We start from the raw sequence: 14,806 nt of genomic DNA on the forward strand, positions 1-14,806 counted from the left end.
GGATGCGGGATCATCTATGAAGGTACGGGGCCAGGCAGGGCTGCAGGGTGTCCGTGCTGCAGGTGCCATTGCCATTGCTTTGCCCCATGTTTGGCTTTAGCGTCCTTCTACTCCATCGGATCGGATCGGACCGCGCTCCGCCCGCAGCGCAGCGCACTGAACTCACCACACCAGGTCTCCGAGCCTCAGACTCACGGCCGCCATCTTACCGACACCGCTCAATGCACCACGGGACAGCACAGCACCACGAGGGGCGGGGGCGGCGGAGACGGTGATTGGATAGTAGCGGTCACGTGGGCGGGAGGGCTGTCCTTCTTGCTGCATAATCAAGTTTCTGCCAGCCTGTAAGACTTCCCAACGTAGATACCACTTGGGAGGTTTCACAGAAGGAATGGATATCTCGCATTCAAATTTGGCTTCTTCAGGCTCAGTCACATCCTCATCACACAGCTCCTTTACTAGATTAATGGATCGCTCTTTAAGAAGGATGGAACAAGAGAAAGCAGATATTTAGAAAGAATGTAAAAAACTCGTACATTATCACCCTACTTACTCACGTCAGCATTACTGCACATGAACACTACACCTATCACCTCAAAATGCCTTAAAAAATCATTAAAAAATAATAGAAAGAAAGGAATGTTGTTAAGAAGTCAGACAATAAGACTGACAACCTGAAGAGAGCCCAGATCTTCTGATTCCCAGTTCAACATCCAAATCAAACCATGACCTTCCCATCCCGATATCAAACTCCTCGCATTACAAAATGGAAAAGAGGTTCAATGAAACACGAACACTGATAAATACTTTGGTTAAATACAGCAACTTAGCTCTGAACAACAAGTTTTCTCCTAGTAAAGGTCTCTGTAGCTCAAATGTAATGACTCAACTTAGGAGAAATTCCTTTTCCAGGATGTTCTTGCCCTTATCATTCTAACAGTGGCAAAGCTGGGGACTGAACTCTTGAGTACTGTGCTAACTCAAATGTCTCCCTTTTCTTTACCACCCTTAACATCATATATATACCCTAACATTGTATATATTAAAAAAAACCCAAAACCTGTGCTCTTCTGAAACAGACAGAGAAAATGAAGAAAAAGTCAAGCTATGTTTTTTATCCCTCAACGTTCAAACACAAATCTGAAGACTAAAGGTAGAAAATCAACCTCCTAAGAAAATAATCTGTTTTACTTAGCAAAAATAAATCCCAAAAGACAAGCTGGAGATTTTGTGGGCACAAAGGTAGGTAGGTAGGAGTTTTTATTTCTGTCAAAGGTCCTGGTGGTGTTTAACTTCCTTGACATTAAAGCAAAGGATGTTAGCTGGTTTATAACATAACTTAAGCGAAATCATCATCAGAAGCATAGTTACCTTTAACTGTAAGATGGGCACGAGATTCTGCCCTTTATGCTACAAATTCGATTTCTGCTGCATCATTGACTTGGGCACGTGTGTAAGTCAGCAAGTAGGTCTTTACTGAAGCAGAGAACCACAGAGTCACTAAGGCTGGAAAAGACCACTAAGGTCATCTAGTCCAACCTCCAACTCATCCCTACCAAACTGTGCTCTTGAGAGCAAACCCACAACTATACTTGGCTTCCTTGAGCAAAGAGTTCTGAGGCACATGGCCAGGCTGAGCATCACCCATCTGGTTTCACAGCATCACTGCCTGTTCTCTCATGTCAGTGAAACCACCCATTCCCCCACATCCACATCCCCACCAAAGTGTAATCTAAACATGGCTTCTACAAGGACTGACCGAATGCGGCCACCGTCACCATTAAAGTACCTGAGACAGAAGGATCACACTCACTGTCAGACAAAACCTCTTTGGAGAGGTGAACTGACTGCCCTGGTCACCCCCACTTTGGAAAGAACTGCACTCATTTCCTACCTGCTCCTGGCAGTGTGGGATGGTGGGATAGCATCACACTTCCCACACTAAGCTTCCCACCATGTCACTTGTTCCACCATAACCTCAGTCCCAAAACAGAAGGGGAACTCCCTTCTGAACAATCTTCACTTCATTTCAGATGTCCTTTCTGCTTGATCTCCAACCCACCCCCCACTCAGGAGAAAGATCCCCCGCTTACACCCTACCATCTTGCCGCATTCTGATGTTGTCATCAGCCTTCAGCTTGTCGTCATCTTTGTACCACTGGCTCTGAACCTCATCGTGTGAAATCTCACAGACAAAAGATTCACTCCCATATTCATTCACTTCCACATCTTCCAGTGGTTTAACAATCTTGATATCTCCAGCTGTGAAACACTAGAGATATATTTGTCAGGGTATTTCCAGAACTGAGTGCAGCATCTTTTCCTTACACATATTTGCTTGGAAAATAAGTAGGATTATGTTTTATTCTAAACCATCATCCATTCCTGATTCATTTCTCTCTTTAACACGGTAAATGCATTATTGCCTTTGAACTTAAAGATAGACTTACTAGCTACAATGGAGCTCCCTGCAAACACTTTTCACGGAAACCAGAATCTCATTTATTCTAAAACTCTTCAAGCAAAATTAAGGTTAGAAAAACAATAGGATGGAATGAATCTTTAAGGTCATTTAGTTCCAATCCCCCTGCTATAGGCAGGGACACCTCCCTCCAGACCAACTCTTCTCCTCAGGGTCAAGGCTTCTCTCAAATCATTCTCCTCTAAGCCTGTGCCTGTGCTTGGGATTGCCCTGACCCAGGTGCAGGGCCTTGTACTTGGCCACACTCAAGTTCATGATGCTGCCAAGGGCCCACCTCTCCAGCCTGTCCAGGTCCCTCTGGGTAGCATCCCTTCCCTCTAGCACATCAACAGCACTGCTCAGCTTGGTGTCATCTGCAAACTTGCTGAGGCTGCATTTGATTCCACTGGCCATGTCGCCTACAAAAATGTTAAATAACACTGGTCCCAACACCACCCTCCACCTGGACACTGAGCTATTGACTGCAGCTCTCTGAGTGTGACCATCCAGACAGTTCCCTATCCTGCAACTGGTCCATCCATCAAAACCATTTTTCTCCAGTTTGGTGACCAGGATGTCATGCAGGACGGGATCAAATGCTCTGCACAAGTCCAAGTAGATGATGTCAGTTGCTCTCCCATTATCCACTGATGCTGTTACTCCATCATGAAAGGCCACCAAGTTTGTCAGGCATGGCTTGACTTCGATGAAGCCATATTGGTTACCACCAATCACCTCATCTTTATTTTCCAAACAACAAACCTGTCTGAACCATTGGCTTCTCTGCATGCTCATCATTAGTCTCTCCTTAGCTTGTGTGCCCACAATGTATGGGGAATGTCAGCCACATATCTTACCTAGGGGACGTCTTTGCTTCAAAATCCCTTGAACATCACACAATCCATTTTAAATCTCCAGGTCTGCACTTATTTATGTCAGAATCAGACCATATTACTGTGCTGCTATTTCCCTTTCATTCTGAAGGGATCGGATACAACTTGGATTAACCTAAGGAGCAGAGTTCCTGCATAAAACAGCCAGTACTGAAACAGCAACCCAACCTGGTTGCAGACTGAGAGAGAAAATGAGAGTTCACCACTTGTGAATAATGAGACTTCTCTTATTTCCCTGGGAAGTAATGCCCCCTTTTTTACTTTGATGGAGCTCTTTCCTATCCTAGAAGGGAAAATATCAAGTCAGATCTCCATGAGTCCTTCCATCTCTGCACTGAGCAAAGGCAGCCTTCAGATCTATGCTTAATTCACCCACTCCCCTAGAATTAATGGAACTGTACTTACTGGAACATATGCTGAAGCTTAAGCACAGTGCAGTGTTTTCAACATGTAGGAATGGCTATAGAAAATTCAGAAATTCTGGCTGACCTATGACAGCTTAAAGCACTGCGGAGGACTGTTAACAAACTCGTTTGGACATCATCTTGAATAAATGACGTTATCCCCAAGTAAGGGAAGGAACAACTGAGCACCAGGGAGGTACACAAAGTGCCAGAGCAAATTCTCACACTATCAGGTGCAAAGAAAACTGAGATTTCACCCTAAAACCCAGTTCACAACAAGGCTACAAAATCCTGGCTGACAATTTCTGTGTTAGAGTTGAAGCTCAAGACTGTACTCCAACCAACAATATTTTGTACAGCAAGACCTCAGGAGTTCACAAGAAACCAAAAACAAACTTCAATTTAAACTTGATAAATGAACTCAGGACATAATAACAAAGAGTGCTGATCTGGGCAAGTAAAAGAGCACAAAGAAAAGAGAGCAATGCAAAAGCTATCAGGCAAAATCTCAGACTCGCATCCCTTGGAAGTGAAATTAAAGGCTCTCATTCATTTCCAGAGAAGTCAGAAAGGAAAATTCCATTACATGCCATACCTTGAACCACTTGATGTCCACCTTGGGCCTGGACAGCTCACACTCAAATGTGACCTTGTCCTTCTGAGTGATGCTAATGTCTGCCAATGGTCTGCTCATTTACAAAGGCAATTCTGAGAAGTAGAAAGAAGGATGTGTATTTAGTTGGGAATGAGGTCTCTAGGAGCATCTGGCATAAAGAATAATGAAAGGCAGTGCCTACTCTCCATGCTTACTAGAACTTGTAATTAACAACAATAAAACCTGCAGTTTTGAGCCCATTATCATTACTTGTGCTAGGGACAATCATGTTACAACAATCCTCTTCATATTGGAGGGATATTCTGGTGGCAATGGCCCAGTGCATAACATTCTTTGCAGCTGGAAGGAAAGCTGGTTCTGCTGTTCAAGTAATCTGGGACAGGAGCAGATAATGACACCTTGCACCAACCAATACCAGTCACAGTGAGCCTCCCCGATGAATTAATGCCTTCTGCTTTAAAGGAAATGAGTCCTGCATCTTCAAGGGTCACAGAAGAAAATGTCGAGGAATGTTTCTTCCCCTGGACACCCATCGTGAAATTTGGTGCAGGCTTCAGCCGCACGCCGTCCTTCTGCCAAGTCCCTTCCACATCCTCATGGGACACCTCCACCGAAAAGGTGACAGTTCCCTTCTCAGGGAATTCCAGGGGCTGCAGACCTTTCACCAGCTTCATCTGCCCCACTGAAAGACAATGGGGACAGGTTGGAGATCTCACACCAGCAGCTGAGAAATATAATCATCAAAGGAATCAGAGAAAGGTGTAGGTTGGAAAGGACCTTTGAGATCATCCAGATCCAACCCCCCCCCTGCTTTAGGCAGGGATGCTTCCCTCTACACCAGATTGCACAAAGCCCCATCCAGCCTGGCCTTGAATGCTTGAATAGCATCAGGACTTCCAAAACAAGTTACTTCCCTCTTCCTCTCCCAGGTACAGTATCTGCTAATTAAGCAACAGCCTTTGCAAAGAAGAAAACTTGTTCATTACCAGGTCCATGGGTGCTCTTAAATGGATTCTTCCAGATGGAAAAAACATTTCAGGTGGCCTCCTAGATTTTACCCCTTTTTGTGTTGCACACAAGACTGAAAAGAAATTACTTTTGCAAAGTTCTTCTTGTCATAAGGAAACAAACATTTGGGGAATGGCAGAATGGGGTAAAATTTACCGTCACGTCAAGAAATTTGAAATATCACTCACATGTTCTTGGTGTGATGTTTCTGCTATAATTATTTGGACTAATTAAGCTTTTCCCTGATGAAAGCCTAGAAGTATATCACAAGAAGGACCAACTTACCCATGACCTTTTATTTGTCTTACTCAAGCATCTCCTCCTGACCAAAACTGACAATAAAATATTCAGCCAGACTACAGGTTTGAGCAGCTGGGTTGTTTCTAGGATCTCCTGCAATCTCAAGCTTGGAACACACACTTGTCTTTTGACTAAGTGTCTTTTACAGTGCAGTAAAACAACAGGTTTTCACATGGCTATTCCTCATTTACCTTGCTCTGAAATCATTCTCAAACCATGCGGGATCAGTCCAGGGAGAAGGGGAGGAGAGGGGAAGGGAAAGGGGAAGTCCACTGTCCTCTAAAATCAGGCTTCTTAGCCTAAAGCTCAACAGCAAATAGCAGTCCACTTCCCCACATTGCTAGACTCCGAGCATTTAAAGAACATCAGCTTACCTCATTATGAGCTCTAACATAGCCAAAGGAATTCACATATTCAAATATTCTCTTGAGTGATGAGAAATATGGAGCATAACTTCAGACTTCTGCTGTTAAACTCTCACTTCTATCATCAACCAGGGTAACAGTTCAATGCTGTTTTAGATGGAAGACTCATACTTTAAATAACTCAGCTCATTAAGGCTTGGATTCCCTACTACAATTAGCTAAATTCCAGTTTGGATCATGCTTCACCTTGGATCACTTAGGGATTCAGCCACTTAATGGTACTAACTCAGTTTGTCTACAGATAAGCTGTTTTCTATAGCAACAATAAGCTGGGATTGCAACTGGATGTCAGGAGAGCACAAATCCCGCAGTTATCCTGCACCAACATCCTCTCCTTCCATCAGAACAGCAAGTTTTTAAACCAGACTCATGCAAGCTTGCATGACACACCTTGTGCAAAACTGTTGGCAGCCATCAGGACAGCCAGTTGCTTCCTGTATAGACACTTTTCCATCAGTTTGGGTTTTTTGCCTCGCTAGAACAACATCCAGTGGTGAAAATCAGCAACCACGCTGATATACCGCAGTCACTGGAGGTGCTCAAGAGCCACGGGTATGTGGCACTGGGGACGTGGTTAGTAAGTCCAGTGAGGGTGGGCTGGGTTGGGCTCAGCTATCTCAGTGGTCTTTTCCAGCCTTGGGTCCAACTTGTAAGAGGGAATGAAGCAGCAAACTGCCCAGCACTGAGCTGCATTCTTCCGACATGTGGTATCAATGAAGTGCTGTATTTCCCTATCTTCTCTGGAACTATTATTCATCTAACCTAACTGAAACAGTAAGCCTGAACCTAGATATAAATCAGGATCATAGTCACCCGTGGTTCCTTATATATTCAGAAATACACTCTAGAGGGTAATTCAGTGCATCTAGAAATTCAAGTAGTCTCTGAAGGTCTTTGTATTTTCCAATGTCTGTTGGCCGCAGAAGTATGTGAAGTGATGCACATGGCCCAATGATCAGCACTGACAATCAGCTGCAAGTTAATATCTGCGGGTTGTTTGGTTTGTTTGCTTGTCTGTTTTATTTCCTACAACCATTCAGTTTGGAGAAAAGATGAGCAACTGCCAATAGAAGTGATAAGTGCACATTTTGGGACACAGAAGCAGAATTTTGTGACAACTGTCAGCCCAGAATATGTTGATGATGAAGTTGTCCTAACAGTGCATGCCAGTGATTTGACAAACCCTGCTCGGTATGACACAGTTTGTCTTCAATTTTTGGTATCTTTGATTCCCAGTTGGCTCTTAGGCAAAAAAAAAAAAAAGCCACCCAAACAACCTTGTCCTCATCTCATCCTTCCCATCCAGCTGCTGCCTCACAGAAGGGGTAAAATAAAAACTCTCTTGGACTAGCAGAGAGATTTACAATGGAGTAACTTAAGTAAGGATGGGAGACTGAAGGTGTTGGGGAAGACATCCAGGCTTTAGCTACAGGGCATGCATGCAGAATCACAAAACAAAGGCCAGTCTGAGAAATCAGAGCTTCGTCAGAATTAATGCGGTGGTTTCTACATGCCCACCCTATCTGCCAGTGTAAACCCTTCCACTGAAAAAAAAGAAAGCTACAGATGGGTGGGGAGAATTGTTGGTGAAATTATTTGTGATATTTTTTGCTAATAATATGCTTAAAGTCCTGGAGCAAGACTTAAAGTTAAGCAACTCACTCCATGTAAGTAGACTTACAGAAGGGAACCATAAAGCTTATGGAAGGGAACTGTCAAGCTAATCCACAGCTAAAACAGAGTAGAGACGAATTGCAGGAGCTTGTTTACTTTGCAGAAGTGTGAGCTTTAACCACTGCTGAGCTCCTAGTACAAAAGTCTGAACCAATGCAACAAACCAACCCGTCCATGTTGTACAAAAGAATGTACTGACACCACCAGAACACAAAATTCTATGGCTGAAAATACCCGCAAAAATCATCCAGCCCTTCTCCATTGCTCCAGGACATGCTCAGCTCTTTGTGCCCCAGATATTTCACTAACCTTTTCTGAAACCCACCGTGAAGGCTTCAAAGCCCCTCCAAATGACTTATCCAGTCATCCAACCATTAAAAAGCTTTTCTGTTGTAGAACTTGCATCTTTGTCATTGCAATTGAAGTCCCTTATTTCTGCACAGAGAACAGATTGTTTGCTTCCACTTTCTAAGAGCCTTTTATATACTCAAAGCCTGCTATCATATTATATATGAGCACCTTCAAAGAGCCAACAGAGTCAATGATTTCATTGGAAGCATCAGATTTTATGACTCGCAGGAAGTGATCACCATAACTCACACTCACATCTCCTGCGTGTAGAGGAGATCCTCCTTGCATCTACAAAGATGCAAGAAGAAAAGAGGCAAAGAAGGGGTAAAATAAATCCCATCTTACATTTGGGATGCTTAATTCCAGCCTTGAAGGCTGATTTGCCCACTTAACAGCTGTGCTCTTCAGAAGCAGTTGTTCCACAGTTATTTAGAGAGAAAGACAAGTTTTGTACTTGGTTGTTAACACAAAGAACAGCATAAACACACAAATGAACTCAGCTTTGCAGTGTTGTAATGGCTGATGAGGAAAGCCAAGGATCCTTCCACACTGTCAGCCTTCATTTCCAGAGACATACCTTTGGGGGTGATGGTAATGCTGCTCTTGTCATCTCTGGACTCACAGAAGTACTCTCCCTCATCCTCAGCCCAGATCCCTGTTATTGTCAGGGTTCTTCTGACCCCTTCCTCATCAACATGGAAACCTTTGCTTGGTTTGATCTCACAGAATCACAGAATTGTAGGGGTTGGAAGGGACATCTAGAGATCATCGAGTCCAACCCCCCTCAACTGCATTCTTGCTCCACACCACCTTCCCTTTGGCATGGCTCACTTAACAGGTTAAAGTGACTGTGCCTCCAATCTCAGCATTAACAGCTTCGAGCTTCTTAGTGAACTTTTACTGCGATTTCTAAAGACGCAGAAAAAAGAAAGGAACTATGAGAATGCAGAAGCTAAGAAACATGTTCTACAAAACCAAATAAAAAACCCCATGAACAGACAGACTCAGGGATCAGGGCAGGCTGAAAGAAACCCAAAAGACAGAAATCTGGAGATATTATCAGCATGGAATTATATTATCATATTTCTGCAATGTAAGAACAGTGCCTTAAAGAGGCTGAAAGACTACCTTCCAATGTCTTAGCAGAGCCAGGAAGAGCTGAGGCTCTGAACACATCCTACCAAATGCTATAGGAAGAGATAAGATGTATTAATATGCTGAGCATGGCCTAACTAAGGCATATTTTCTATTCATTCTACTCCCGTTCTCTTGGCCTCCTCATCTTGTACAACGCTTTGCCACAGAACTGGGCAGTTCTGGGACACACAGCAGCAGAGGGGATTGTCTTAATCACCTTCCTCCCTATCTCTTTCTCTGCTCTTTAGAACGTCCCATGCCTGCTTTCAGCTACTGGTCACTGAAACAGATCAGGTGATTAGGCGTGCGAAGATGAACAAAATCACTCACCTCTTTCTGCACCTGCTCCTGGTTTATAAACACAGGTTTTGGCTCTGAGGGAAGAAAAGAAAAAGTATTGACTGAGGGACTGAAATGAAACCATCTTGCTGGTTTGTATGTACAAATTGGAACAGGTTTAGGTTACCACTTGTGCCCAAACTAATAGCCTTCACTAGAGAATATCAGCTCTTCTGTTGAAACTAAGTGTCAAATCTAGGCAAGAAAGAACCTAGGAACTGAAGGAACCAAGAGGGTCCTTGAACACCAGTCCCATGGTTGCAAGTCATTATGCAAACATATTGAACCTAAAAGAACATCTGTCCTGCAGGCAACCAAAACCTGAGTTCCTTTTACTTAAGACCCACTGTGAAACATCAAAACACATAAACATGTGATAGTCAAACCACTGGCTGCCTTTTCATGACCCAGACCAGTACTCCTGGCTTCCTGAACAGACTCCTCATGGCCTCTACAATTGCCACAACTGTGACTGTCAAAGGCACAAAGGAAATATGCTCACCAACGCAGTCCTTTGTTCTTTGTGTGTGATTTCCAGATATCTATCTTACTTTGAGCTCTGGGAATAGTCAGCTCTACCAGGTCTCTTACTGTGAGTAGCAGACTCACCTATCCAGATGCAGCCTCCAACATAAAGGCATAGTAAAAAGGCAGTGTACTACTAGGAGAAGTTCCTGCTTCTCCTGCCATGAAAGGCTGCACGTACAACATGCACTCCAGCCTCACTGCACATACTTATCTTAGTCAAATGTTTCAGTGAACAAGAATTACAGTTTGGGATCTCAGGCACAGGAGAGATTTGAATAATATCTTAAATATTGCTTCCACTGTACATATATTACTAATTATTGTTCTACAGACAGACTGAAACAGGTCTTTGTGTCATACTGAAACCAAATACTTTCTACAAACCCAGGCAATCAAGTCTAGGAAAAAAACCTCAGCACAGACTACTGCACTGCATAATAGAAACTAGATTTTACTTTACTGTTCTCTGCTGTATTTCATACAACACCTGTCTTACCTGTGACATGAATCTTGAAGGTGAGTTTCTGGCCAGCAGCCTCGCAGCTGTACTCCCCTGCATCTTTCTTCTCCACCTGGCTCACCACCAGCCCATGCTGTTTGCTGCAGTAATAAAATGGTTACCCCAATGGAATCATAGAATGGTTTGGGTATAGAAGGAAGCTTTAAAGATCATCCAGTCCAACCTCTTGCCGTGGTCAGGGACATCATTCACTAAATGAGGCTGCCCAGGGTCCCCATCCAGCCTGGCCTTGGACACTCCAATGATGAGTCACCCACAACCTTCACTGGACAGTCTGTTCCAGTGTATCACCACCCTCATCATAAAGAACTTTTCTCATGTCCAAACTGAGTCTACCCTCTTCACTTTTGAAACCATTGCCCCTTGTTATGTTGCTACAGACCCTGGTAAAAAGCCTTTTTACACTTTCTTATCAGACTCTCCTAATAAATAGAACGCCTGTCTTCCTCCATTTCTGGAAAGAAAAGCACCAGCTTGAAGGCTTTCTATTTTTAAGCATTTCTTTTGTACCTGCTATAGAGAAGAAAACAAAAGACAATATGGGAAAACCTTTTTAGTTGCAGGTTTCTTTAATTTAATAGAAACCACCAATGCTGCCGTCTAGCATTGTGACCAAATGCTGTCTCTGAGACTATTTAGGAAGAAGGATTTGCAGGGGTGTGCTTGTGCCCTGAAGATATCTTTAATAACCTTTAATTTCCCCTGTAATTATTGACTTCTCATTTTGCTATCATTGCATCTACTTGAGATCCAGAGGGAAATTCCCAAATTATTTCCAGCCTGTCTTAAGCTGAGGCTACCCAAGTCCTAAGTGTTCATAGCTTCAGAAGGCAAACAGAAAAGCACACGAATTAAACAGAATTTAAGCACCGTCTACATCACTGAATGCTGGGGTTGAATGTGTCAAACCACTTAAATTTCCCCTCCTTCTTTGTTGGGGGGTTCAATACAGTCAACACAATTTCTCTCACCTGTGACATGAATCTTGAAGGTGAGTTTCTGGCCAGCAGCCTCGCAGCTGTACTCCCCTGCATCTTTCTTCTCCACCTGGCTCACCACCAGCCGATGCTGTTTGCCCTCTGACTCCACCTTGAACTTCTTGCTCCAGGTGATCAGTTTCCCCTCCTTGTACCACTTCACCTCCATCTTCTCCTGGGCAACCTCGCAGCTCAGTGTGGCATTTTGAGTCAGTACAGCCTTCACCTCCTTTTGTACCTTGTCCTTGTTTGTAAACACGTCTTCTTTCTCTGCAGGGACATCACAACAGTCACACCGTTTTGCTGTAGTCTGCTGCAGAGCTAACTCCAGTTCCCCGTTTTCACTATACTTGCCCTTCACAGGGAGCATCGTGATGCCTCTTTAGGACAGGAAAACACGTTCCCCTCTATTTTGCCTTGGGAAATGATAGGCATATCATATCATATCATATCATATCATATCATATCATATCATATCATATCACATCATATCACAAAGCTAAACATTTCACAGTCTGATAGCAGATTTGGACATGAGATTTAGAACACCTGCATGCACAACTGAACCTCCTCCCTTATCTTTTTTTCTTCTCATGTCTCTCTACATTTCCAGTAAATCAGATGGGAATGGCCCTCTAGAACAGGTTGCCCAAGGAGACTGTGGATGCTCCATCCCTGCAGGCATTCAAGACCAGGCTGGATGTGGTTCTGGGCAGCCTGGGCTGCTGCTTGGCAACCCTGCACATAGGAAGAAGGGGGTTGGAACTGGATGAGCACTGTGGGCCTTTGCAACCCAGGCCATTTATGAGTCTGATTATTGGCATTTTCCACCTAATTGTGTCATTCAAATTTTGTAACCAGATCTCTTCAAACACCTCCCCTTTTCTCACTCCTTGCATGCCTCGTGTGCTCTTGCACTGTAACCCTACAGACACCAGCTGACTACAAGAGCTGCACAAGTTACCCTCCTTGCCTATTGTTTGTTGCAGTAATTCATTCCTGGATGGAAAAGCACATGTAGAAAAGTGTTGCTATGACACTAGATGACAGAGAAAGTCCTATAGCCAAAGTGTTTTGCATCAGAGAGGCTGTAAGTTGATCCTCCCAATGCAAGACACACAAAATGAAGCGTTCCTTTATCTCTGGGATTCCAAGCATTTTCTCACCTCTGACTTTCACTTGGAATGTTGCTTTGTCATCTTTTGTTTCACAGCTGTAGCTCCCTTGGTCTTTCAGGGTCACATTTTTGACCATGAGCTTGCGGTGCGTCCCCTGGGAGATGATGGTTGTCCTCTGGTCCTGCTTCACCTCTGTTTGATCTTTCTTCCATATGAAAGCTCCGCTTGCAGCTGACACCTCACACACCAGCTCCAGGTCTTCAGAAGGACTGACTGATATTTCTGGAGTCGTTTTGGGCTTGTTGACAAAATTAATGGCTTCATCTGAAGAAAAAAAGAGAAAGTGGTTTACATCCTGACTCAGGCTTATTCAGCACAGCATTAAGATACAGTTAGAGCTGATTGTAATGTCTCTGCTCATTACATCTGGGGGATCGAGTTTCACCTCTGGAGGTACTCTCATACAAATGTGTGCTTGATTCTCCCGTGTAAGGAAAGAGTAAGTTCTATGCAGACAGTTCTTATTTCTTTTAATCAATTCTGTATTCTGCACATGTTCTTCTGAAGCTAAAATGAAGGCAGCTAAGTAACGTGTTTGCAATACATGAACAAACCTATTCAACACCTTGTCTCTAAGCTAACAAGCAGCGTTTGATGAGCACATCAGTATTTCATGCCCTTCATTCCATCCACACAGAACCTGCCTGAGGAGCAAGCTGATGGCTGCCAGCTACAGGCAGACCTAGCTTAGTATTGCAGTTCTTAGAGCAACAACTGTTGCTTTCAGTCACTGAATATACCAAGGCCAATTACTATGCCAGGCACATTTGTGGCATCAGTGAACAAATAATGCGTTAAAAATTGTAATAGACAGGAGCCATCTATTCTTTTAAAACTAGGTGACCAAAGAAGAACAGTCCCTCTAGAGTCAAGCTGTTAAGAACTAATAGCATCAATCAATATCACATAGATAGATTACAGCGAAAGGCTTTCAGTAGAGCTTCAGTTCATAAATGAAAACTGGGTTATGGAAAATAGGCTCAAGATAGAAACCAGAAAACAGATCTTAACACCAGGTTCTGTGAATGCAGCCAGCTGAATTTCACAGATATTGAATTTCAATGACAATTTCTTGTGTTATTTTACCCTCCAGCTCCATCCTGAACAGGAACATGTCAGTGACAAGCTTTACTCCTCCAGGCTTGACCTGACAGTGTTTTACTTGCACTATGAGCTAATGGCTGTGCTTACAGCACCTCAGGGAGACACCTCAGAGATCACAACGTCCTTCGGGTACAGCAGGAGACACTCAACTCTCCAAATGTGGAGTTTAATTTGTCAAAAGAGGAGACAGGATTCCCATGCTAAGAACTTAGGAACATTTCAGTCATAGGTTTAAAGATGATGTAAGTGCTGAGGCAATTCATGAACTAGAAGAATGAAGCCCAGATGTCAGGGCTCAAGTCGTGACTCCAGCCCCAGCTGGAGCTAAGGCTGTCCTGAATTCATCACAACACAGTTACATTATTTGCTCGTACTGTGGATTTGCACAGGGACAACAGTAAGGTCAGAATTACTTCAATAGAGATATGCAATCTTTGTCCTAAATACTGGAAACCCACAGGGTTGGACAAATCAAATGAATTAAGTCTGAAGTGCTTTATATGGATTGTGATCCTATGTTTGCCTCACAAACTTACCTGAGACTTTCCAATCAAAAATCAGAGTGTCATCTCCAATTTTGCAGATGTTCCCTCGTCTTCTTTCGTTACAGCTGAAGCCACAAGCTTATGCAGTTTCCCTTTATCTTCCATTGTGAATTTCTTACTGGTCGTGATTTCTTTGCCATTTTTGTACCACTTCACCATGACACTGGCTTCAGAGGTCTCAGAAACAAATTCAGCTTGTTTTCCAGCAACGGCCCTGATTACTCCTCCAGTTGTCTCTTTGATTACAAAGTTTGCCAGTGCTGAAACAAAATATGGACACACAAAATATGTATGATGGTAAAGAACTGCAGGGACATTTGTGACCATGAGGCATTCATTTATCATA

At 43.4% G+C, this 14,806-nt stretch overlaps 1 protein-coding gene across 1 annotated transcript in view; it reads right to left on the reverse strand.

The window, feature by feature from the left end:
• Positions 1-14,806, reverse strand: part of LOC146754403 (obscurin-like) — a 53,963-nt gene that overhangs the window by 35,026 nt on the left and 4,131 nt on the right. The window contains exons 4-5 of the mRNA XM_085527562.1: positions 11,635-11,859; positions 8,478-8,487 (exon numbers count right to left, since the gene is read on the reverse strand). Coding sequence (XP_085383688.1) covers positions 8,478-8,487; positions 11,635-11,859 — 235 coding nt within the window. The remainder of the gene's footprint in view (positions 1-8,477; positions 8,488-11,634; positions 11,860-14,806) is intronic.

This window comes from Coturnix japonica, chromosome W (assembly GCF_054131305.1).
Source record: "Coturnix japonica strain WE chromosome W, WE-NBRP24, whole genome shotgun sequence".
NCBI lineage: Eukaryota > Metazoa > Chordata > Aves > Galliformes > Phasianidae > Coturnix > Coturnix japonica.